Source organism: Dasypus novemcinctus, chromosome Y (genome assembly GCF_030445035.2).
Source record: "Dasypus novemcinctus isolate mDasNov1 chromosome Y, mDasNov1.1.hap2, whole genome shotgun sequence".
NCBI lineage: Eukaryota > Metazoa > Chordata > Mammalia > Cingulata > Dasypodidae > Dasypus > Dasypus novemcinctus.
The window spans coordinates 10022190-10049565 of NC_092216.1; the positions used below are offsets into that span (position 1 = coordinate 10022190).

General features: G+C 35.7%; 1 protein-coding gene across 3 annotated transcripts in view; it reads left to right on the top strand.

Moving 5' to 3' along the window:
• LOC139438386 (ubiquitin carboxyl-terminal hydrolase 9X-like) overlaps positions 1-27376 on the top strand; it is a 160252-nt gene that overhangs the window by 19693 nt on the left and 113183 nt on the right. For all 3 annotated transcript variants that reach the window (XM_071213501.1, XM_071213502.1, XM_071213503.1), the window contains exons 3-10: positions 13529-13674; positions 14626-14705; positions 17042-17154; positions 18669-18887; positions 22107-22222; positions 22420-22671; positions 22745-22883; positions 23991-24143. In XM_071213501.1, the coding sequence (XP_071069602.1) occupies positions 13529-13674; positions 14626-14705; positions 17042-17154; positions 18669-18887; positions 22107-22222; positions 22420-22671; positions 22745-22883; positions 23991-24143 (1218 nt within the window). The remainder of the gene's footprint in view (positions 1-13528; positions 13675-14625; positions 14706-17041; positions 17155-18668; positions 18888-22106; positions 22223-22419; positions 22672-22744; positions 22884-23990; positions 24144-27376) is intronic.

Here is a 27376-nt window from a genome sequence, read left to right on the forward strand (position 1 = left end):
GCTCTTAGCCAGCCAAGTCTTCCAATCAGTAGCTGAAATCAGCAGCCAACTGTCTCCTCCTCCCGTTTCTGGGAAATGGAGCTTCCAATTCCCATCACAGAAGAGCTCCTGGGGCATCTTGTGCCGCCAGAATAGGATGATCACCAGTCTCTACAGCCTCCACGGCTTGGCCTGTGATTTCCTGGAGAGGCTGGTGCAGGTCCCCGCAGCTTCCTCCCTGCTGGAGGTGGCCCTGGGGTCTAGGCTAGACCTGCAACATGATCTGGATGGGAAGAAGCCTGTCCCCACCAGCACTGGGATCCTCAGTCCACACTGCTTCCCCTTGTACCAGGTGCAGAGTTAAGATGGCAGCTCCCAGCCTCTTTCTAACTTAGACAGACTCAAACCTTAACTGTTCTCAGGATCATAGTGGAGCCCACTGAATTTCCTCCTCATAGCTGAAATTGGTGCCCAACTGTCTCTTCCTCCCCCATTGTGGGGAGGTGGAGCTTTCAATTCCAGCTGCGGAACTGCTTTCAAGGCAGCTTATGCCTGCAGTGGAGGATGGGCCCCGGCCTCCATGGCGTGGCGCATTCTACTTACAAGTCTTCTCTGCACACATGGGAGTCTCCTCCTTCCACTCCCCAAGGACATCTCAGGATGTTCTTCTGGCCTCCGGGAGCCCCCAAACAGGTGCTTCAGCTGGCTCCAGAGAGCTCTGGGTGTTTGCTAACTGCCCTGTAGCAGGAGCTGACTATAGGAGCGCCTGACTCCGCTGCCATCTTGCTGTCATTGCATTTTATACATTAACCTTTTGTATCCTGTAGGAAGTAAAAGTGATCTTATAAGCCAAAAATACAGTTTATTACTTACCATGTTATTACTCTACTGGAGATATTTATGTCCTTTCCTTCTAACCTGCAGAAACCATTTTCATGTCTTTTATAGGGCCAATCTTGAGGTGAAGAACTCCCATGGTTTTTGTTTATTGTAGAATGTCTTAATCTTCCCTTGGTTTGCAGTTTTATGCTCTCAGTTCTTTAAAATTGTCATCCCACTCTCTCCTTTCCTCTCTGATTTCTCATGACAAATCAACATTCAGTCTTAGTAAGACTCCTTTCTATATCATATATTGCTTCTCTCTTGTAACTTTCAGGATTCTCTCCTAATGTTTGGCGTTCAGTAGTTTGATTTTAATATGCTGTAACATAGGTCTATTTGTATTTATGCTCTTGTGAATTGGTTGACTGTATGTATGTATATATATATTCCTATCTTTCATTAAATTTGGAAAGTTCTGCCATTATTTCTTTTTAATATTCTCTCTGCCCCTTTTTTTCTTTTCTTTTCTTTTTAGGAATCCCACAATACTTATATAAGTACCCTTATTGCTGTCCCACAGGTTCTGTTCACTTGTCCTCATTCTTTTCTTTCTGCTCCTCCAATTGAATGATTCCATCTTTTTTTTTTTTAAGTATTTATTTATTTTTAAAAGATACTTAGATTATATAAAATGTTGCAAAAATACAAGAGATTCCCATATGCCCCACTCCCCACACCTCCCACCCTTTCCCATATTAACAACTTCTTTCATTAGTGTGGTACATTGTTAAAATTAATGAACACATTTGGAGCATTGTCACTAAGCGTGGATTATAATTTATACTCTTCTTCCAGTCCATTCTGTAGGCCAACTGTCTTCAAGTTCTCTGACTCTTTCTCCTATCTCCAATCTACAGTTGGACCCACTCTAGAAAATTTTAAATTTCTGTTACAGTGACCTTCAGTTCAGCTCTGTTGGGGCCTTTTTGTTATTTCCATCTCTGTATTGAGACTCTCTTTGTATTCATCTGTTGTGTTCTTGATCTCCTTTAGTTCTTTGTCCATGTTTTCCTTTAGTTCTTTAAACACATTAAGACCTTTGTTTGGTTTATCCCAGGTCTTGTCCTCCTCATTGTTGTTTTCTAATTCTTTATTCATTTGTTTTACTTGGACTGTCACTTCATATTTCTTGTTTCTTTGTATGTTTGTAACCTTTTGTTAAATAGCGAAACAGAATTTCTTAGGTTTTTATCCAGCTAGTGTTATGACAGCTTTCCTTGAGAGACAGGAACTAATGAAAAAAAGAGAGCGAGAGAAAGAAAATACCCTTCTAGTCTGCTGATTGTCCTTCTTATGCATGTGCTTTTATGCTTTCCTTCAGAATTTATCCATGTGGTCATTTTAGAGAATAGCTTCAAACCAGAGTGTTAGGGCTGCCTGTGTCTCAACTTGCGCATATGAGTGTGACCCTAGAATTCTCCCACTTACATAGTTCTGTTTACATGATTCTTCCCTGGGAAACAGTTAAAAAAGTTTCTCATGGTTCCTGGCCCTGTTCTATATGTCCTACAGATAGCAGTCCTTTGCCCCATGGATCCTAACTTAGCTGCTCTCCCAGAGCTCTGTGTGCTGACTGCATACAGCGCAAATTCTGGGACTGTGAGTTCTGGGACGGTGAGACCCTGAGACAGATTGGGCCAGACATAAGTACTTGGGTTTTTCTCTTGAATTGGGATTGGGAGTCCACACTGGAAGCACATGCTGTCTGTATGCCAAGCTGGCTAGGGATAAAGGAGGGGTCATTCAGGGCCCTAAAGGTCCTGGGCTTCTACTGCTTTTATTTTATTATTATTATTTTTTAAAGATTTTATTTGTATTTATTTCTACCCCCTCTCTCCCCTCCAGTTGTCTGCTCTCTGTGTCCATTTGCTGTGTGTTCCTCTGTGTCTGTTTGCACCCTTGGCGACACCAGGAAACTTCATCTTTTTGTTGCGTCATCTTGCTGCATCAACTCTCCATGTGTGCGGCGCCACTTCTGGGTGGGCTGAGCTTTTTTCATATGGGGTAGCTCTCCTTGCAGGGCACACTCCTTGCGCATGGGGTTCCCCTACACTGGGGCACCCCTGCGTGGCACAGCACTCCTTGTGCGCATCAACATTGCATTTGGGCCAGCTCACCACATGAGTCAGGAGGCCCTGGGTCTCAAATGCTGGACCCTCCATATGGAGGTTGAGCTACGTCCGTTTCCCTCCTGCTACTTTTAAGTGGCCTGTTTTCTGGACTCATCCTCTTCCATCAGTCCTTTAACTCTTTACTAGCGTTTTAAGACAGTAGTTTCTGCCAGTTCTTGCTAGTTGTTCCATGTTTCTGTGGGGGATCAGAATTCCAGTTATTTTGATTGGACATTTTACCTGAGTTCTGTAGTATGTAATATTTCTATCTATATTTCCCTCCTTTTTTCCTCACCGTATATGAGTTTGAATATTTTGAATCAGTCTGTCTTCTGATTCACACATCCTTTTTTATTGTATTTAATATGCTGTGAAACCCAGAATAATATATTTTAAATTTTGATTATTATATTTATTTCCAAAATTATATTTTTTCTTTTTATAGCTTCTAATTCTCTCATTAAATTTTTCAACTTTTTGTCTGCTCTTGTCCGCTGTTTCTTTCTTGAACTTTTGTTAAGAAGCAATAGCTTTTTTCAGTTTAATTTTTTAATAAGAGAAGTTGTGGATTTACAGAAAAATCATGTAGAAAGTCAGTGTTCCATATACCCTGTAATTCCCCTTCTACTATTAGCACTTTGGTTAGTGTAGTAACTTTGTTACAATTAATAAAGGATATTATAATTGTATATTAACTTTAATTCATAGTTTACATTAGGGTCTTTTTCTTTCCAGTATTTCACGCTATTATTAGCACCATCTGTTAATGTAATACATTTGTTCTAATTCATAAAAGATCTTTATATTGGTACTATTAACTATAGTCTATAACTTACAATATGGTTCACTGTGTTTTAGTCCTTTTTTATCTTTTAATTTTTGTTATAGTATTATATATGTGACCTAAAATTTCCTCTTTTTAAACTCCATTCACATACATAATTCAGTGCAGTTAATTACACTCACAATGTTGTGCTATAGTCAACACTAATCATTTCCAAAACTTTAGAATCCGCCTGAATAGAAGTTCTGCACAAATTAATGTTATCTCTCTATTCCCTACCCCAAACCAAGTCCCTGGTAATTTATATTCTAGATTCTAATTCTATGATTTTATTTATTTTTATTTCATACTGTTGATATCATACAATATTTGTTGTTCTTTGTCTGGCTAATTTCACTCAACATAATGTCCTCAAGGAACATCCATCTTGTTGCATAAACCAGAACTTCATTCCTATTTAATGCTGAATAATATTTCCTTGTAAATATGTACCATGTTTGTTTATGCATTCATCAGTTGGACACTTGGGTTAACTTCCATCTTTGGGCAGTTCTGAGTAACATTGCTATGAACATCAGTGTGCAGATATCTGTGTCCCTGCTTTTAGTTCTTTAGAGAATTCATCTAGTAGTAGGAAGGATTCCTGAGAAATTGTCAAACTGCTGTCTTTAACACAGTGGCTACAGCATTTTGATTGCCCCAAGCAATGAATGAGTGTTCTTCCTTTGTGATATTCTGTGCTTTTAATAGTAGCCATTCAATATATTGGGCTTCACTTTTCAAGAAGTTTTGGATCACAGAGAGGTTCAACAATGGCAGCGGAGGAATACTGATGTGGGATGTTATTGACAGGGGACCCATGGTTGGCAGGGAGTTCTCCAGGGCATATATCCAGGGCACATAAAAATGTTTGGATATTTTCATAGTGGATACAATTAAAAACAACTGAGGGAGTGCTGAGTTCCTAGCCAGGCAGCTCTATCACAGTCCCTAAAGGAACAGCAACAATTCCCCAAGTGCAATGGCAAAGACCAAAAAAGAAGGAAGGTCCAACAGTGAGCCCTTGATGCTGGTGACTATGCTTGTGAGCCTGTGTACCTGAGATGAGAACAAGGTCTGCCTTGAACAGAACAGAACAAGGGTGCCTAAGAGTTATCTCCTGAGAGTTATCTCCTGAGAGCATTGCTCAAATGTGGCCAGTCTCGAAGCCAAACTCGGCATGTAAATGCTTTGCCTTCCCCCCAGTGTGGAACTTGACTCCCAGGAATGAGCCTCCCTGGCACTGAGGGATTACTACCAAGTATCAGCTGATGATGTAACTAGAAAATGACCTTGAATAAAAGGGTAAATTCGGACCAGCAGAATATCTCAGTCTACATACAATACCAAAAGTTAAAAATGCTTTTTGACCTGAATCAAGGGGGAAATAGAAAGGACAAATGAGTTTATATGGCTGTGAGTCTCCAAAAAAGAGCCAGGAGGTTATCAGAGGGGTTGCCATTATGCACACCTCAGCAGAGTCCCAGAGACAGATAAAGTAGATACAACCCCAGGTATTGGTTCTTCTGAGGGCTACAGAGACCCACAGGTTCTATGGTCATGGCAGATGGAGTTCAGTGCCATGTCAATTGGCCCTTCTTTGGAGTTGGTGTTTCTGTGTGATGGAGCTGGACTCAGATGTGACTCACAAGCCTCTCCTGTTACTTTTACCAGAACTGTAGTTGGTGCTGGGGTTTAATATATACCCAGGGGATCTGAATCTCTGGACTAAACATATGACAGGCAGGCCCTGAGCCTCAACAGACTTCAGCTCCTACACTCTGGTTTATTGGACTTACCCCACTCAGCTAACAGGGGGTTGAAGAAGGTCAACCACCACACCATGGAGCCAAGAGTGCTTACAACTGAAAGCAGGAGGATTGCACCCAGCATCCATGTGGAATCTAAGCCCCCTCTTGATAAAGATGTGGAGTGGACACAACCATTCCAAGGTCCACAGGATGGAGGAATAGAGTATGGATTAGAGTGGACTTACTGATATTCTGTTCATGAAGTACTGTGATTAGTAATCAAAGAAAATGTAGCACTGATGTGGAGGAAGTGGCCATGGTGGCTGCTGGGTGTGGTGAAAGGGAGGAAGAGATGAAATGTGGAGGCGTTTTTGGGACTTGGAGTTGTCCTGGGTGATGTTGCAGGGACAGTTGCCGGACATTGTATGTCCTCCCATGGCCCACTGGATGGAACGTGGGAGAGTGTGGCCTATGATGTGGACCATTGACCATGAGGTGCAGCGATGCTCAGAGATGTATTCACCAAATGCAATGAATGTCTCATGATGATGGAGGAGTTTGTTGCTATGGGGGGAGGAGTGGGGTGATGGGGGTGGGGGGTATATGGGGACCTCATATTTTTTTAATGTAATATTAAAAAAGTAAAGCCAAAAAAAATTACTTCCAAAAAAAAAAAATAGTAGCCATTATTATGGTTGTGAAATAGCATCTGATTGTGGGGTTTTTTTTAAAACTTTATTAGAGAAGTTGTAGATTTACCAAAAGATGTGATATTATACTGTATTTTCTTCTGTTTAATATAGGCATTTAGGACTCTAAATTTCCCTTTCATTATTCCCTTCATTGCATCCCATAAAGTTTGATATGTTGTATTTTCATTATTCTCAAGACATTTACTAATGTCCCTGGCAATTTCTTCTTTTCCCACAGATTGTTTTATTTACCTTCCATATATTTGTGGGTTTTCCAGCTTTTCCTATTACTGATTTCTAGCCTTACTCCATTATGGCCAGAGAGGATACTTTGTATAATTTCATTGTTATATATGTATTGAAATTTATTTTGTGCCTAACAGGTGGTATAACCTGGAGAATGATCCAGAGGCATTTGAGAAGAATGTATATCCTGCTCTTGTGGGGTACAGTGTTCTGTATATCTATTAGATCTAGGTCATTTATTACATTATTGAAGTTCTCTGTTTCCTTCCTGATCTTTTGTCAGATGTTCTGTCTGTTGATAAGAGTGATACATTGAAGTCTCCAAAAATAACTGATGTTTCTCCCTTCAGTTTGCTAGTAGTTGTGTTATGTATTTTGGGACACAGTGTTTAAGTACAATAATATTCATAATTGTTATTTCTTCTTTGTATGGCTCTCCCAGGTCTTTTTTTGGTTACTATTTGCATGGAATAAATCTTTTTTTTTTTTTTTAAGATTTATTTATTTAATCCCCCCCCCCCCGTCTGTTCTCTGTGTCTATTTTACTGTGTCTTGTTTCTTTGTCCGCTTCTGTTGTCGTCAGCGGCACAGGAAGTGTGGGCGGCACCATTCCTGGGCAGGCTGCACTCTCTTTCACACTGGGCGGCTCTCCTTATGGGTGCACTCCTTGCACGTGGGGCTCCCCTACGCGGGGGACACACCTACACGGGGGACACCCCTGCGTGGCGCAGCACTCCTTGTGCTCATTGGCACTGCGCATGGGCCAGCTCCACACGGGTCAAGGAGGCCCGGGGTTTGAACTGTGGACCTCCCATGTGGTAGACGGACGCCCTAACCACTGGGCCAAGTCCGTTTCCCGGAATAAATATTTTTATCAGTTGTTTCAATTTCAACCTGTTTGTGTTTTGGAGTTGAAGATGAGTCTCTTGTGAACAAATTCTAGTTGCATCATATGACTTATCCATTTCTCATTTGTTTCTGTATGTTTTAAAAATACTTAGTAACCACAAATATGTTACCTTCCTCTGTAATCTGTTGCTTTGAAAAGATTGGGAACTGGACATGGCTCAAATGATAAAATGTCCGCCTACCATATGGAAGGGTCCAGGGTTCAGTACCCAGGACCTTCTGATCCATGTGGTGAATTGGCCCATGTGCAGAGCTGTCATGTGCAGGGAGTGCCATGCCACACAGGGGCGCACCCCCATCGGGTGCCCTCAAGGAATGCGCCCTGCAAGGTGTGCTGCCCCATGTGAAAAAAGTGCAGTCTGCTCAGGAGTGGTGCCACATACATAGAGAGCTGACACAGCAAGATGATTCAACAAAAAAGAGATGCAGTTTCCCAGTGCCACTGAGGGTGAAAGTGGACACAGAAGAACACACAGCGAGTGGACACAGAGAGCAGACAACAGGGGGGGAGGGAAGGGGAGAGAAATAAATGAAAAATAAATTTTAAAAAAAAGGTATTGTATTGATCAGCTTTTGAAAAGATACTGTATTAATCAGCCAAAATGGTGCTGTTACAAAATACTATAAATCTGTTCACTTTTATAAAGGGTATTTATTTAGGGCAGAATTTTACTGTTATCAGGCTTTAAAGCATAACTTACTTACCTCATCAAAGTCTTGTGCTATGTGTTGGAACAAGATGGCTGCCGACATCTGCCAGGAGTTCAGGCTTCTTGGGTTCCTCCCTTCCTGGGTCTTGTTTCTCTTCCCGGCTCAGCTGTGTTCTCTCCCAAGGCCAGTGTAGACTGTCGTGAACATCTATGTGTCTCTGAGTTCAATTCTTTCTTGGGGTCAGCTGCTCTGCCCCTCTGTGTTCTTACTTCTCTTGAGTCCAGCTCAAAACTCCAACTTCCCTTCTCTGCAGTGTGGTTTCTCGTGAGGCCCTGCCCACCAAGGGGATAGTAATGCAGTGTCCTACTGACATGGCCTGATCAAAGTCCTAATCATTATTTAGTCAAGTAAAAATAAAACCTTAGAATCCAATGTAATCTAATATGCCAGGAAGGACAGACTAGTTTACAAACATAATCCAATATCTATTTTTGGAATTTGTTAACAATACCAGATTGCCACAGATACCAATTTTGCTTTAATAGCATACATATTCTCTGCTCCCATAACCCTCTGTATTCCCTCTTTATGTTGCTTTTATCCTACCTTACCCCTTTATATTTTGTATGTCCATTGTCAGGAAATTTACATTTTCCTTCTTCAGTTGTATTCAGACTCTTAAAAGAATTAAGGCAGAGTTACATATTGAAGATACAGTATTTTTGAATTTTGCATTTACCCTTTTATTTGCTGAAGATGTTCATTTCTTCATACTCCTGTACTTTATTCTTTGCTGTCTTTTCTTTTCTCTAGTAATTCTTATAGGGCAGGTCTTTTGATGAAGTTTTTCAGTTTCAGGTTCTCTGTGGATATTTTAAAAATCACCTTCATTTTTAAAGGACAGTTTTCCAGATAAAGAATTTTTCTCTTACTGTACCTTAAATATATCATATCCCTGCCTTCTCACCTCCATGGTTTCTGATAAGAAATCAGCATTTAATCTTATTAAAGATCCCTTGCATGTCACTACTTGCTTTTCTTTTGGTGCTTTCAAAACTCATCTTTATTTGCCACTTGACATTTTGATTAGTATGTGTTTCTCAGTAAGTGTATAAGGGTTTATTCTAAATCTTTGGAATATGTTTCTTGGTATTTTTATGTCTTTCATAAGAGTTAGGAAATTTTTTGGCCATTAATTTCTCAAATATTCTTTCTGCTCCTTTTCCCTTCTTTTCTCCTTTTAGGATACCCTCGATGTATATGTTTGTGTGCTTCATACTGTCACTCTTTGGTCCTTCGTTCCATTTATTCTGAACTTTTAGAGTTGAACTGTTCAGAGTTTTTGGTTCTTCACCAGATTCCTACTCTGTATATGCAGTACAAGTATTAAGATTGCACCTTTGGCTAGGGTAAGGGTGAATTTTTTCGTTTTGATTTATTTTGCTTTTAAATATATTTTTTATCTTTAAAAAGATGCTTAGATTACACAAAAATATAAGGGATTCCCATATGCCCAAACTCCCACTTTTCCCCGTTAACAACATCCTAATCATTAGTGTGGTGCATTTGTTGGAATTGATGAACACATTTTGAAACATTGCCATATAGCATGGCTTATAGTTTACATTGTGGTATACACTCTTTTCCACCCAATTCTGTAGTTTATGGCACGATATATAGTGGCCTGTATCTGTTGTTGCAATGTCATTCAGGACAATTCCAAGTTGTGAAAATGCCCGCATATTATACCTCTTTTTCCCTCCCATTAGAACCTCCAGTGACCACTGCCTCCACATCAGTGATCCAAGATTGCACTTTTTTTGAGTGTAATTGTTTAACGTTACTTCTTTGGAAATATTGATAAGTTCTCTTTGTTTTTGTATTGAATTATCCCCCAGCTCCTATCATTTGTTTTTATTCTTTCCCTTTCAGTCAATGCCACCTTTCCTTATGCTTTATAGTTCTGGAATCAATGCTGTCTTGCAATAACTCAGTTACTCCCCCAGTAACTGTGAGACTTTTCTGCCTTAGCATGTTCTGGTTCCATTGACTCATAATATCAGTGCAGAAAGGTGGCTCAATCCTGATGTCTGTTTTCTGTTCAGATGGTATAGCAAACTAGATCGAGTGACTGCACTTCTTGCAGTAGTTCTGCCATGATGTCTCTTTCTTTTTTCCCTGGGAATCCTTTTGTATGTGTCACTCTTCAGTGTCTTGTGTTCCTCTCTGTGTCTCTGCAGACTTGAATCCTTGTGCCTGGATAGATTGGGAGTTCTAACTCGCTGCTGTGAGTTGTGGCTCTGTCTCCCTCAGTAGCAGTAAGGACCCAGGCCCTCTCAAATGCATGCGGCAGGTTAAAGGGGTGAAGGGTCGGAAATGGTGAATCTGTGAAGAAAATCTCTTGAAGATTCTTTTTCTGCAATTTTGCATTGTGGAGTCCTTTTCCAATTACTGTCATCCTCCAGAGTTCTAAGCAAGTGGGATTTGTCCTTTTAGTAAGTTAATTTTGAAGCTAGAGTTTTCTGGGGGATGTTTTACATCTCCATGTTGATGACCTTGAATATTTTAATCATATTTTTTAGAGTGTTTTCTAGTAATTGATCACCCATCAGTGCCTATCATCAGGGTTTTTCCCTCTTGATTTTATGTCATGTTGTCCTACATAATATCTCAGGACATATGTCCTACATTAATATCTCAGAGATACTGTGAGTTCAATTCTCGACCACCTCAGTAAAGCAGTTCACACAATTTTTTTGGTTTTCCAAGTGCACATGAAAGTTGTGTTTACTCAATACTGTAATCTATTAAGTGTGTAGTAGTGTTGTGTCTAAACAAAATTGACACAGACATGAAGTGAGTAGGTATTGGTAGAAAAATGGCCCTGATAGACTTGCTTAAAATAGGGTGCCCACTCACCTTCCCACAGTAAAGCAAAGTGTAATAAAACAAGGTATCTTATAGTTACTTTGAATGTTGAAACTTTTATTGTAAAAATATAGAGGCAGTAGATGCTCTCATTTTGTGGAGATCATTTATTGTTCCATCACTGGGCAGCTGAAATGGTGATAGTAATCTTAATCACAGACAGTGGTGAATGAGATCTGAGTATGATTTAGTATACTTCTACCTACCCTTCTTGGTTATTAGTTCAGTATATTCTGTGAGACCTTTATCCCTGTTGCTTTTAAACTCTTGATCATTTTAGAAAGCTGAGAACTTTGGTTTTTCTTTTTGTCTTATCCTTCTCCACCAGCTGAATATTCAGTGTATCCTAACGAGAAAGTTAGCTTTGACTTCAAGGCCTTGTACAGTTCTGCAGGATCCCCATCCCTCTTTACTTTCTTTAGCTTCGACATGGCATTGCACTGAATTTTTAGTCCTTATTCTCTTCTTTATGACCATTATTGGCAAAGTCCCCTGGGATTAAATCATTCACCAAAGCCAAACCTTAATGTTGTTCTTATCTGGAGTAGTCCATTTTTCCTATTATAGCAGCTTACTGCTGCTTTTAAATACATTTTATTTTATCCATTTACTAGTTCTCCTGTCCATTTTAGACCTACTGGTCTTTTGCCAAGTGTTCTACCCACTTGAAAGGTGAAGCTGCATATTTTTTTTTCCTATTTGCTTGTTTACATGCAATAAGAGCAGTTTACTGTGGGTATAGTTATAAGACTTGACAAACACATAGAATCATGTAACCTAAAGTATGGTAAATATTATCGAACACAAAAAATCCTTTGTACTTCTTTGTAATTAACCACCACTTTTAATTCCTGGCATCCATTGATATGTTTTCTATTTCTCTTATTTTTCTTTTCTTGAAATGTCATGTAAATTGAATCATACTGACTTAATCTTTTGGTTAGAGCTAACTCAGTGAGCATAACATATTTGAAATTTTTCCACAGAGATTCATGGCTTGTTCCTTTTTATTGTGTGGTTGTATTGTTTCATGAATGTATCAGTTTGTTTATTCATCTGCCTTTTGAAGGGCATGTGGGCTATTGAAAGACCTAAGCTAACAAAGCCAAGTAAAAAAATAGATTAACTTAATAGTCATCTCTGTTAATATAGAAATTTGATTTCTACTTTAAAAACCTTTCAATAAAAAAAAAATCAGACCCAGATATTTTCACGGACAGTTTTGTACCAACGATTTAACAAGAAATCAATTCTGTGTGGTCTTTTCCAGACAGACTTAGTTTTATTTTTGTTTTGTATTTTTGGTGGGTTTGTTAGAATGAGGCATGTGGACAACTAAAGAACTACTTTTAGAATTCCATTTTAGATAGCGAGATGAGGTTTTTGCCTGCAGTGGTCCTATTCAGGGATTGAGGAGAAGAGAAGAGAACCACAGAGTTCTCTTCTGGTTGAGAAAGAAGCTAACTGGTAAAGAAGTGGCCAGGCTTCTGCCCCTGGCCTTGGTACTGATGAGAGAGCAAGAAGCAGTTTTTGGAGTGCTGCTGCTTTGGGGAAAGATAATTTTCTTTCATTCTTGGCACCCCTACTCTTCTTTGACTGTTTAATGCAGCAGGACTAATTTGAAAATGTTTCTTCTTACTTCCTTGGTCCTCACAGTTGCACTTAGTTGAGGAAAATTTGTATGTTGCCCAAATAGGATATTTTGGTTTCCAAAGATGATATATTAATTCTTGCAGTTGTCATGTTTGGAATTCCTTGATAATTCTTTATCCTTGTGGTGCTCTCTAAAGAGACAAAGTAGAAAAGAAAAGTTATCAACAAACAGGTCTGTTATCTGTAGTTCGGAATGTTGGTGTAAAAATCTTGAGTTGTAATTAAGGAGATGTGTGATTTTTAAAAAATCCCTCGTGAATTAATTCTTTTGAAATAATTACTTAAAAGCAAAGGTTTAGGAAAAAATGTATGTTTCCATAGAATATAATTACAGGCTATCATAGTAAAATGATAAAACAGGCTTGACAGAGATACTGTGGAATAAACACTTTCACGTATTGTTATTGAGAAGATAGATTAGCACATACTTTCCAGAATGGTGCATCTGGGAGTATATAGCAGTAGCCTTAAAAGGCATTCTTTATTCTGTTGTCTTAATAACGTCATTTTCTAGATTCCGTCCTAAGAAAGGTATTGAAATTTGGTATAAATATTTATAATTATTATTTATATATTAGCAGTAAATATTTTAAAAATCTAATGTCTTCTAATATGTTTAATTCCTAATACGGTTATTGCCTTCTAATTTGACCAGTTGATATAGAAGTATGTTAGCTGTAACCAATTTGTAAAATTTTTAATTATGGAAAAGCACTTACGTTGAGGTAAGTAAAAGTAGATGATAGATGAGTATGATCTTGATTTCATTAAAAATTCATAAACATACTTCTATAATTTTAAAACTGTAGTAATTTTCACTTAATTCTTGCTGGTATCTAAATTGCTAAATGTTGCACAAATGTTGTAGAAAGTTAAGCCTGTAATATTTAATTTTTAATTAAGACCTCACCACCTGATTCTTCCAATGAGAATTCCCCAGCAACTCCCCCAGATGAACATGGTCAAGGTGATGCGCCTCCACTACATGAAGATGAGGAACCTGCTTTTCCACATACTGACCTGGCGAAGTTGGACGATATGATCAACAGGTGGGGTTATTTGAACTTACTGTTTTTGTGATGTACTTTTCTTAATTCTGGGATGTCCATTTTCTGTGACAGACATTATTGTAAAAGGTTGTATAACTTGTAAAAATTTTCTCTGGTGGTAGTTGATTTTTATTAGAGTATAACTTTCTTGGGGACAGGATAGCTGACTTATACTATTAGCAATTCCTTAGATAAATATTAAAAATTCTTTTAAAAATATATACAAAAACAATAGTATCAATTTATGTCTTTTAGTATCAATTTGTGTCAATAGTATCAATTTAAATATCTTTTTTAAATAAAAAGAATAGTATTTGGGTATTTTGTATTCCTTAGTACATGCGTTATAAAGAATGGAAGGGAGTTTCTTTTGGATAATAGTGGTGAGTGGTGCAATTGTATATTTAGATGGTTGAGCTTTCCATGAAATAGGGGAAATACAAGGTGGGTATGTGGTTCCTGTAGCCCATTTTGGGTGTAGATCCTGGAGACATAGGGCTTGATTTTCAAATAACTTCCTGTTGAAATTAATTAAGGGAGATCAGACATTTGCCTGCTAATTTCGCTTGTCTTTTTGAGGAAGATCAAAAGAAGTTTGTCTTACTGTTTCCTCTTACTAATAAATCTGAACTTCAGAAGAGCACTTTCTTAGTAACTTTAATAGTAGGTATACATTTAATTGATATTTGACTCTTAAAGCTTAGTATTGGAAATTTTTAATTTTCTTCTTTCCTTGCTATATCTCTTGTTTAACAGTGTCTTTAAAAATTCTGTATGTAGATACAATATATATGACTTTATTCCACAACTAAATATTTTGCCAACCTCTTTTTTTAATATTATGGTGGATAAAATATTAGGTGTTTTTTTTCCTTCACTTTTTCATGGTTAAAGTCATTATAGAATGAAACTTTTTAATAGTTATTTATCTTTTTATTTAATAATTTATAGACCTCGATGGGTGGTTCCAGTTTTGCCAAAAGGGGAATTAGAAGTGCTTTTAGAAGCTGCTATTGATCTTAGTAAAAAAGGTGAGTTTAGATATTGTTAAATTTTCCATTGTTAGCTACATTACTTCCATGTTGTCCTTGAAGGCTTTGCTTTTTCTATTACAAAGTTACTGTATATTCCTAGACTACACCATCTCACTATACTTTTTTGGTGAAGCTGTTTATTTTATTTCATTCCAGTAGCTTTGGATATCCTTTAGGATATATATGAACCCCAAGGTGTGTGCAAAATATATGGGTTTATTCATATTTCAAAGGAGAGAATCTATTGTTTCATTAGATTTTTAAGGCAATTGTTGCCCCAAAAGTTTTTTTTTAAAGTTCCAGAATATAGTAGATTTTAAAAATTAATCTGCTATATGAAATAATAAAAACTAAAATTACTATTATAATTTTAAAGCACCAAATAGGTGACAGACAAGTTTCATTACTTTTCTTTGCCTTTATACCATTTCTAACCGAGAAATAGTCAATTTATAAATAAATTTCAGTATAAATTTTTATTTGCATTTGCCATTTGCCTGACTTCTGACATTCCACTAAAGACATACAAATAATAAATGTCCCTGTCTATGTCTTCTTGGTGAAAATTATTTCACTAATCATGTATTTAATAAGCTCTGTGGCTTGTATGCTTGACTTTTTTTTCCCTGCACAACATCATTTATTTTCTCAAAAAAAAAAAAAAAATAGACTTGACAGATAAAGTGTTACGTTTTTTTAAAAATAGCAACCAGTGAAATAGCAGATAGCTTCTTTTTGTAATATTCTCTATTTGTTTTTAAGGCTCTGGAGATTAAAGTAATGCTTTTGTGTGTGTGGGGTGTGTGTCATGAATATGGTCTGAAGTAGTGTGGCCTTGGGTACATTTAATAATCGACTGTCAGTAGGCAAATTATTAAGCGGTTTGATATATTGCTAAGACTGTGACTCTTGCTAAGTCTGTCCGACTCTATGGCAAGAGCAGTGACTTTTTATTTAACAGTAATTACATACATCTATTCAAAGAATGTTCCACTGTGATTTTTTAATCTTATAAAAATAATCTTTTTTTTTTTTTAAGATTTATTTATTTATTTAATTCCCCCCCCTCCCCTGGTTGTCTGTTCTTGGTGTCTGTTTGTTGCGTCTTGTTTCTTTGTCCGCCCCTGTCGTCGTCAGCGGCTCGGGAAGTGTGGGCGGTGCCATTCCTGGGCAGGCTACTCTTTCTTTTCACGCTGGGCGGCTTTCCTCACAGGCGCACTCCTTGCGCGTGGGGCTCCCCCACGCGGGGGACACCGTTGCGTGGCGCGGCACTCCTTGCGCGCATCAGCGCTGCGCATGGCCAGCTCCACACGGGTCAAGGAGGCCCGGGGTTTGAACCGCAGACCTCCCATATGGTAGACGGACGCCCCAACCACTGGGCCAAAGTCCGTTTCCCATAAAAATAATCTTGTGAGCTATTAAAATATTTTCATATTACAAATGTTTCTCATCATTTAAATTTATTTTGTTTCTTTGCATATTTATTCAGTAATTCAACAGTTATTAGGACTCCTGATGTCCTTGGTGTGTTTTAGTTCCAACAGTTTAAAATGAATAAAAACAAATGGTTTTTCATTTAGTAGTGTTGACAGTCAGTGGGTGTGCATTATTGGCAGGGACATTTTCCTTACATGTATTTTCTGGGGCCGTGGTTACTTTTAGGATAAAGTTAAGCTTTTTAAAAATACTGTCCTGAGACATACTATTGGGGTAGCAGATGATTTATAAATACATATATATAATATATACTTTTTTTTTTTTTTTTTTTGAGGTACTGGGGCCAGAGTTTGAACTTCGTATGTGGGAAGCTGGTACCCAACTACTGAGCCACATCAGCTTCCCTGAGTTATTTTTTTGTTTGTTTGTTTGCTTGTTGTTTGTTTGTTTTTAGGATACACTAGGTATTAAACCTGGGGCCTCTCATGTGGGAAGCAGGTGCTCAATCCCTTGAACCACATCTACTCCCTAATTGTCACTTCTTATGTTTTGAATTATGTTTTCTGCAAGTGAAATGCAGTGAAATTATTTGATTCCCTGTCTGCCTATACAGCCATATTTGGAGGAAAGTCATGTCATATTTTGAACCTTTTCTGTTTGCATTGTATTACTTGATTTAATGTCATTTAGTGTTTCTAAAATTCATTAAAGATATTTCTTTTTCAAAATCTCATGTTTTCAGTATAATTATGTTACCCTTTCAACAAACTTTTACAATAATGCTTTGTCTTATTTCAAAAACTACAACGTGTTTGAGTTGAAAACTTTACTACCTGTAATCATTGAATTGGATAGAAAATGTTTTCATTATAATCTTTGTTTTGCCTTTATTTTAGGTCTTGATGTTAAAAGTGAAGCTTGTCAACGTTTTTTTCGAGATGGGCTAACAATATCTTTCACTAAAATCCTTATGGATGAGGCAGTGAGTGGCTGGAAGTTTGAAATTCATGTGAGTCTTGCATTTGAATTTTGGACCTCAAAGTTACATGGTAATCCCTGTGGGTTTGTTGTGGGAAATTTTACTGTGAATAATATATCAAGTCTGCTGTTACATGTTTGGTCTTTTAATTAAATTGAAGTGTAAAGAAGAGAAAAAATATTTTAAAATAAAATGGAGATAAAATTAAAGGTAGATAATCTTATAGAATCATCTTGAGATTTTGAGTTACAAAGCCTTAATTTAACCTGTCCCCTGAAATAACAGTTGCCCTATGTAAGCTACCATATTTCATCCGATGTGAGATGCTTTTGATTGTAAGAATCACAATTCTATATACCATTAAGGAAGAAAAATACCCTACCTCAAGATTCTAATGAGAGATGCCCCCATATAGCTGGGACACCAAAGGAATATAATTTTAGTGCAAAGGTAAATGACAAAGAAACTTGCAGATTGCAACCTTGGCAGTTGGCAAAAGGAAAAGAGAAAATCTCCCCATGAAATTTAGACCCCATGCCCATGATGCACACAAATTTAAGACAGCATGAAAGTCAAAACAATTTAAAATTTTCTCATATAATAGTGTCTTCAAATGGTAGTCAGAAGGGAACACAAGTACCACAGTCTAATACAGTATTAATGCAAGTTATCATTGGTTTTAAGAAACTGTTGCATTCCAGAGCTTAAAATGTTTAAAAAAAAAAGGGGGGAGGGGGGCTTCTTAATAGAATCCTTGAACTACATTTAATTACTCCTTGTCTGTATTTATAAAATGGAACCAATCAAAAGTTTAAAAACATATTTTTCCCCCCATGGACCTTAAATTTCAAACTACAAAGTAAAACTTTTTTTCTCCTTGAGGTACCAGGGGTCAAGGATGAAGCCCAGGACCTTTATGTGGGAAGCCTATGCTCCACCTACTGAGCTACATATGCTTCCCTGAGTTTCTTATTTTGTTTGTTTTTGCTTTTTCAGAAGACACCAGGAACCAAACCTGGATCCTTCCCCCTCCCCCCCAGAGGCAGGAGCTCAACGGTTTGAGCCACATCCACTTCCCATAGTAAAACTTGTGACATTTCCCCCATTTAGATATAGAAGTAGAAACTTTGAATGGTTTGTGACTTCTGCATTGAGGTTTAGATTGCAAATCTACTTAATCCTGGATATTTGACATAACACTAGATACTTATATTTGGGAGTTAATGCTTTTAGAATGCAAATTCCAAAGAGAAAAATGGTAATTTGCATTTGTTCTGTGGATGTAGTGCAGAAATAGACAACCGATGCTGTCCACATGATTTGTCCCCTTTCTCAAATAGGATTTTGAAATTAAGAATAAGTAATAAAATAAATACTAATGCTCTTTATTGATATATCAGTTTAGTTACAGCATTAATGAAATTAGAATGACCAGTATAGAATAATAAGAAGAGATTGTTGTTAATAAGAATACAGTATGTTTCTATGTTTGAAATTCTGATGCTTTCCCATTATAAATAAACTTTTCCTCCTTTATAAAACAGAGATGTATTATTAACAATACTCATCGCCTAGTGGAGCTTTGTGTGGCCAAGTTGTCCCAAGACTGGTTTCCACTTCTAGAACTTCTGGCTATGGCCTTAAATCCTCACTGCAAATTTCATATCTACAATGGTACACGTCCATGTGAATCAATTTCCACAAGTACTCAGTTACCTGAAGATGAACTATTTGCTCGTTCTTCAGACCCTCGATCACCAAAAGTGTGTTGGTTTGTTATTAAGAATCAAATATCAAAATTATTTCAGCTTTGTCTCAAAACTTTAAGGTCCTATTTACATGGTGTGAAAAAGTATTTCATATTATTTAAAAAGTATTCTGCCTCATTTTTTCTTCTTTTTTGGATTCTATTTTTTGTGTGCTTCTTTTTTTGCTGTATTAGTTTTTTATGTGTTTAAATATTAAAAATGTAATCAAATTGCCTTTGAGACATTAAAGGGAACAAATAACAAAGCTGGAAGCATTTTCTATGTCCTGGATTGCTATTTTTGCTTTTTCCATTTATATTTAGCTCTTGCATTCTCCTGCTTTTGGAATTAGTTATGATTTGTTCTAGTATAGACAACTATATTTTCCTCTTTGAAATAAGGGTAGAATAAGAGAATTACTTTAAGCAAGATTCAAATGTTGATCAAGCCTAAGATTTCTTACTGAGAAATCAGGTGCATTATAAGAAATATCTAGTAATGTATCAGGAAAACAAAATAATAAAATTTTATATTTCCTTCACTGAATGTGGTCTGTACATAAATGTAAGCTTGCTGATGTAAATTATGTGTATACATACCATACATGTACATATGTATGTTTACCAGTGCAAAGTATATACTTTTATAAATGTAAACCCAAAACCTATGGATTTTATTTTTAAAGATTTAATTGATTTATTTCTTGCCCCTCGTTTTGCGCACACATCTGCTGTCTGTGGGCTCATCTTCTGTTTAGGAGGCACTGGGAACCAAACCTGGGACCTCCAGTGTGGGAGGGAGGCACCTAATGTCTTGAGCCATGTCTGCTTCTGCTTGTTGTGTCTCTTTCTGTTTTTCCTCATTGTATCTCTCTGTTGCATCATCTCATTGCATCAGCTTATTACACTAGCCCATTGCATCTGCTCACTATCTTGGGGATAGATAGGAGGAACTGGGAACTGAACCCAGGATCTCCCATGTGATAGGTGGGTGGCCAGCTGCTCGAGCCACATCCACTTACCAACATAGTGATTTTTAACAAGGAGTAAATAATTTTATATGCAGCTTTCAGAGTTTTAGGGGACAGTTTTAAACTTAAGGAAGTATTTTTATGTTGCAAGTCTTTAAAGTGAAAATACAGTTAACTAACAGTCCTTTTAAAGCAGAATTCATCATACTGTGTTAACCTTAGAATTGAGAGTTTCTAAAATTTCCTGGGTTATTTTGTTGTCTAACAGCTTTGTTGTAATTGAGCAAAGTGGTAACTGTGACAGTTACTTAAAGAATCAATATTTCCATTTTCATATATACTTTTAAAGCTTAGTTGTTTTTAAAATTATGCCAAACATGAAAGGATTTAGTCTTTTCATGCCCTTATCAACAAAATGATTTATAGCCCAGTATTGCAAGTAAAGAAAAGCACTGAAATATGGATGTTAATCAAGAAAAGAAACATATTCTACCTCATTTTTAACTGCTGAAGGCAGAAACTGTAGTTTGATTATATTGATAGCATATTCTTTAAACTTACACAAATTAAAATTTGTTATAAATGGTCCTAAGTAGATGCAGGGGAAAAAAGCATATATTTTTCCCTCCTATTCTCCACATGTAGTGGTAGCACTATTTAAATTATCTTAGTGAGATGACAGTTACTACATTGCAAACTGTAAATTACCTTATAAATGCTTTTTATTGTGTGTTTTTTTTTTACTTTTGAGAGATGTATAGTTACAGAACTTACAAAGCTATTTTGAGGAAGATTTCAGAGCCTTGATAATATCTGATCATCCTCTGAAAGTAGGTGTTGGTAGGTCTGACGTTTTACTTCCTTCCATTTCCCATGCCCTTCTCCCTCCTCTGAATCTGGTTTCCTTTATGAGGAACATTGACCATCTGACACTTCAGTGTTCCTTTTGTTAAAACTAAAGCTGTTAACACTAGCTATGATAATATCTGTTTGAGGGAAGTAGTATATCAGATTCCCTTCTCTGAAAGACTTTTAAAGATGTTTTAATTAAAATTATTGATTCATTTATAAAAATCAGTTTAAAACAATTCTTTTGGTTGAGATAGCATTTCTTGAAAAAAGAAACTTAGAAAATAGTACAGATAAAACTACAAAGGGTACTTTATTTTAAAAACATAGGATATGGGGTTGATTTTTTTACCTAGGACCACTGTCCTGCTCCTGCCTTTCTTAACTAGTAGCCAGATGCTAAAGTCTCATATGAATTGAGTTAAATACCTCTAATTAAACCTCAACTTGGGTCTTAAATTGTGTATATTTTTACAAAGTAGTCTTTAAATGTCTATACATACTGAATAGTTGAAAAAAATGGTAAAATGTTTCTTTATGGATTCTTTACTGTGTACACACATGCATAGTAAAATATATAATATAGAATTCTTATATGTATTCTTATGAATATATCATGGCTAATTATTGAGTATAAAAAAGCCAGCAATCCTATTTTAGTTTTTCTAGAAGAAAATAAAATTACTTAATGAATGTATGCTTTTTTAGAATTACTATAGGTCATAGTAGACATGATGACTTATAAGTCCAAATTTTTAATTACTTAGTATTATAAAAATACAGGAAAGTACTATAGTGAATTCATTCAGAATTAAGGTTATTAATTTATAAGAAACTTGAAAATCTCATCATTTCAGACCCTGCATTAGGTTATACCAGTGTTTTCTCTTTGAAGCAGAATAAGCTTTTGAATATGTTTTTCTGTTTTAAATGTTGAAATTTATTCTGTTTTAGTAGTAAACATGCCTCCATTCCCTCTTATGGTTGGTTGTTTTTCTTCTAAACATTTGGAATTTTAGAAACAAGATTTTAAAGACTTTCTTTTGCATTTAATTTTTACACGTTTGATTTTTACATCTTTTTCACTCATTTTACAGTTTCACCTATAGAAATGATTTTACCTATATGATTCTTCCTGTTTCCTATTCACTGGCTATATATGATATAAATACCAGTTGTGCCTCTTTGAACAACTCTATAATTGTTCTATGCCCTGCTTTTGGCTCAAGTGATAGAAATAAATCTTCATAAATATGCATATTCTATAACAAATATTTTGTAATCATTTAAAAGATTTGGTATAATTCTTTTATTGAATTTTCTATTTTTTTGTCTGTTTCAAATAAATATTTCAAATCATAACTTTCTTTTTGTTTTAAAGAGGTACTCAACTCTTAACCTTAACTGTGTTGCAGGGTTGGCTAGTGGATCTCCTCAATAAATTTGGGACATTAAATGGCTTCCAGATTTTGCATGATCGTTTCATTAATGGATCAGCATTAAATGTTCAAATAGTTGCAGCCCTTATTAAGTAAGTGTATTTCAGAACAATTATTTGGTCTACCAGAGATAACACGATGTTATTGCTTGAAAATAATTAGGCTCAGTTTTTAATTTTGGTTCACTCATATATTGAACTGAAAATTTTTAAATACTCTATTCTGAGACTTTTGTCTTTGATTTTAAGAAACTGAGTAGTAAACATGTTTTATGTCTTCAATATTTCAGACCATTTGGACAGTGCTATGAGTTTCTCAGTCTACATACAGTGAAAAAGTATTTCATTCCAGTAATAGAAATAGTTCCACAATTTTTAGAAAACTTAACTGATGAAGAACTGAAAAAAGAAGCCAAGAATGAAGCCAAAAATGATGCCCTTTCAATGATTATTAAATCTTTGAAAAATTTAGCCTCAAGGATTCCAGGACAAGAAGAAACTGTAAAAAATTTAGAAATTTTTAGGTTGAAAATGATTCTCCGGTAAGTTATTTACCTCTTTAAGTATTTTTTATGCAAATTCTTAGAATCACATTTATTCCAATTTCTATTACAGATTGTTGCAAATTTCTTCTTTTAATGGAAAGATGAATGCACTGAATGAAATTAATAAGGTGATATCTAGTGTATCATACTATACACATCGGCATGGAAACCTTGAGGAGGAAGAGTGGCTGACAGCTGAGCGAATGGCAGTAAGCCCCTTTGATTCCTCTTGTATAAATAAGAATTTATTTAAGAAAAGAACTAGATAAGTACCAGAGATTGATTTATGTCTCTCTTTAACTAGATTATTAGTTATTTGGAAGTGATAAAGGTAATTTATTTTGATTTTGGTAAGTTTGTCAATGTTGAGTGTATTTTCATGATGGACTTACATTTTGTGGGTTTGGTTGAAAGGATTTTCTCATACCGGATCTTGGGGGAAAATATTAATGGATTAGAATCTATGAATGAATTTACGTGGTGCTTGTTGGCCGGTTAAATTTAGAAGATTTAGATGTCCGTGGGATTAATGTTTAATCATTATTTTAGGAGCTTCCTTTTTAAGTCACTGATAACTATCATTTGACATCAACAGGAAATTTTTTAGTATACACAAACATATTAGTTTTTAAGTGAATAGCAAGTTGGCCACTTAATTTATTGAACAATGTTGTTTTGAGTGCATGTTGTGTGGCAGTACAGGGGATACATGTGAGAAGAACTATTCTAAGTAGTCTTCAGTTTAATAGTGGAAATGATCGGAATGTGATTAAACTTGGGGAAACTTGGGGAGCAGTGAGGAAATAGTACCTAACACAACCCAGAGAATGAGTCTTTCTTAGGGGGCTTATGTTCCTTACATGCAGTTTTCTACTTCTGAAAAATTAAGTACAGAATTACTTAAAATGTGGATCATGGGCTGGATCCTGACATGTACAGAAACTGAAGCAGTTTGACTTTACTGTGGCATTTTATGTATTTTTAAAAAGTATTTTTTATGAAAGATTGGAAATATAAAACTAGTTTTACACAAGTAGTTTGAAAAATATAATGTAATGGCATATCTATGAAAGTAATTTGAATGAAAAATAATCTAAAATTTATTGTAAGATTGAATATTTTTCAGTTAAATATTAATGCAAAGAACCTATTAACATGTTAAATTTGAACATATACGAATTTGAGTTTTGAATTCCTATTAATGTTAATTAAAACAACTGAACCATACTTCATATTTTGTGTTGTTTTTCTTTCTTTTTTTTTTTGGTAAACTGCTTTAGTTTTTGGTTTGTAACAAATTTTTGTGTTTAATTTAGGAATGGATACAGCAAAATAATATCTTATCCATAGTACTGCGAGATAGTCTTCATCAACCACAGTATGTAGAAAAGCTAGAGAAGATTCTTCGTTTTGTGATAAAAGAAAAAGCTCTTACATTACAGGATCTTGATAATATCTGGGCAGCACAGGTAAGAAATTTAAGATAATAGCTCTTATGTATTTATTTTTATGAGAAATATTCGCAGAGATGATGAATCACATGGAATTTTGTATTACCTGACTTTTAGGAGTTATAAATGCTTGTTAGGAACAGAAATCCTGCCAGCAATGTTTTGTTTTTAATTATTAGAGAAATTGTGAGTTTACCAAAACAGTCACGCTTAAAAGCATAACATAGAGGATTCCCATATATCACCTATCACCAATATTTGGTCTTGTTTTAGAACACTTGTTACAATGATAAAAAAATATCATCAGAATATTACTCCTAACTATAGACCATTGCTTATGTTTGGTGCCTTTTTCCCTTAAACCATCTTATTATTATAACACCATCTTATTATTTTCCTGCAGTCTACCCTGTATTTGTATTGTACATTTGTTATAGTTCATAGGAGAGCATTCTCATACTTTTTCTGTTAACCATAGTCCCTCATCCACCATGCTGTTCATTGTGTTGTACAGTCCAATGGCTTGTACAATCCATGCAAAGTGTATTCTCAGTGACTTTCAGTTTCATCTCAGGGTTGTGCTATAAATTCCTGTCAATTTTAGAATGTTTTCATTAAGCAAAAGGCAAAATCTCAAACCCTTTTTCATCCCCCTATTATTGACCCTTTACACTGCTATAGTAACTTACTTTGCCATTGGTGCAAAAATATAATATTACTATTAACTATAGTCCAAAATTTATGTTAGTTGCATTTTTCCGTGTTTCACCATATTTTTTAAATTTTGATAGTGACTTACATTTGGTCTGCTTCATTGAACAAGTCTTTCATTTGTACTAACGATTATTCTCATCCACTGTCCAATTCACTATGTTAAACAGTACCTAGATTCTCCGTTAGCTTTCTTTCTCTTGACATTTATATCCCTAGACAACCTGCTTCAGCAGTAGTCACATTTATAAATCAGTTATACTCACTATAATGTGTTACTGTCAACTTTGCCCATTTTCAAACTTTTATAATCAACCTTCACTTAAAACTCTACATACATCAAGCATCAGCTCACCCTTCTGAACACTCATTCTCTCTCCTGGTAACCTGAACCCTTGATTTTAACTCCATTAGTTTACTCATTGTATTTTGTCCTTATGCTTGTAAGATCATACAATATTTGTCCTTTTGTGTCTGGCTTATGGCACTCAACATAATATCCTGAAGGTTCATTCATGTTCTCACAGACATCTCAATTTCATATCTCCTTACATCTGAATAGTATTCCATTGTTATGTGTATACCCATTTAGTTTTTTCATTCATCTTGGTAAACGTTTTGGCAACTGTGAATAATGCTGTTATAAGCCTAAGTGTGAAATGTCAGTTTGCATCCCTGCTTTCAGTTCTTCGGAATATATTCCTAGTAGAGGGATTGCTGGATCATACGATAGTTCTATATTTAGCTTCCTGAGGAACTGCCAAACTGTTGCCCATAGAGGCTGCACCATTTTATATTCCCTTAAATGGTGAAAGAGTGTTCCTGTTTCTCTGCATTCTCACAAACTTGTCTACTTTTCTGCTGTTTATTTGTTTTTTATAATGGCCGTTCTAATATCTTCAAGTTTTGATCTGTATTTCCCTAATTGCTAGTGATGTCAAGCATCTTTTTGTGTGCTTTGGGCCATTTGTATTTTCTCTTTGGAAAAAGGTCCATCTGTTCATGTCTTTTGCCCATTTTTCAGTTGGGTTGTTTGCCCCTTTATCATTGAGTTGTATGATTTCATGATAATCAAACCCTGATTGGATATATGGTTTCCAGAAATGTTCTTCTATTGAGTAGACTGTCTTTTTACTCTCTAATGAAGTCATTTGAAGCACAAAAGTGTTTAATTTTGAGGGGGTTTCATTTATCTATTCTTTGTTTCACTGCTTATGCTTTGGGTGTAAGGTTTAAGAAACCACCAACTACCACAAGAATCTGAATGTTATTTTCCTACATTTTTTAATATGAGTTTTATAGTTCTATCTTTTAATTAGGCCCTAATCTATTTTGAGTTAATTTTTGTATAAGGTGTGAGATAGGGGTCCTATTGGTTTCTTTTTGCTGTGGATATCGAAGTTTACCAGCACCATTTGTTGAATAGATTCTTCTGACCTAGCTTCCTGGGTTTGACAGTGTTGTCAAAAATCAGATGGCCATAGATTTGAGGATCTATTTCTGAACTCTGTTCCTTTGGATAATATATCTATCTTTATGTCAGTATCATGCTGTTTTTACCACTGGAGCTAAGTAATATATGCTTTTTTTTTTTACACTTTTTAAATTAAATACATCACAAAGAATGTTACATTAAAAAACATTTTTTAAAAAACATAAGAGGTTCCCATGTACCCCACTCGTCAACCCACGCCCCATCATTTTTATAAATTTTACTTTTTTGAAGATATATACATCACACAAAAAAGTTACATTAAAAAATATAAGAGGTTCCCTTCTAACCCCCACCCTCCCACACCAACAACCTCCTCCATCATTGTGGTACACTCACTCATTGCTACAATATCTTCTTTTGCTACAGTTTTTTCTATTACTAGTGACAATAGTCTTATAGTAGAATATCAGTAAATCCACTCTAATCCTTATTTTATTCCTCCATTCTGTGGACCCTGGGATGGTGATGTCCACTCATAATATGCTTTAAAATCAAGAAGTGAGAGTCCTTCAACTTTGTTCTTCTTTTTAAACATATTTTTTAATATGTTGATAATTGACTTTCCATTTCTGCAAAAAGTCTGTTAGAACTTCATAGGGATTGTGTGGAATCTGTAAATCAATTTGGGTGGAATTGACATCTATATTTAGTTAAGATGTTTAAGATAATGACTTTTATATTTATGTATATGAGAAAATGTTACATTTACTATGTAGTGGCATGGAAGTTTGTTTTAACTTGACTTTTAGGGTAGGTGTAAATGCTTTTTATAAACAGAAATCCTGTCAGCAATATTTTTTAAATTAAAAGCAAAATTTCCCCTTTTATATTTGGAAAAGCCGGCATTTTATAGGTGGTTTTAAATAGCAGGAGTATAGTAAAATATATTAAAGGAATGATTATTGAAAAGACTTGTAATTGAAGATTTTTATCTCCTCAATTTATGAGAAAAGTAGTGCCACCAGTGCCTCATTGCTATATTCATTATAGAAGATTGTAACTTTTCATAAGGATTACTAACCTTCTTTATTTTAGGGCCAGAAAT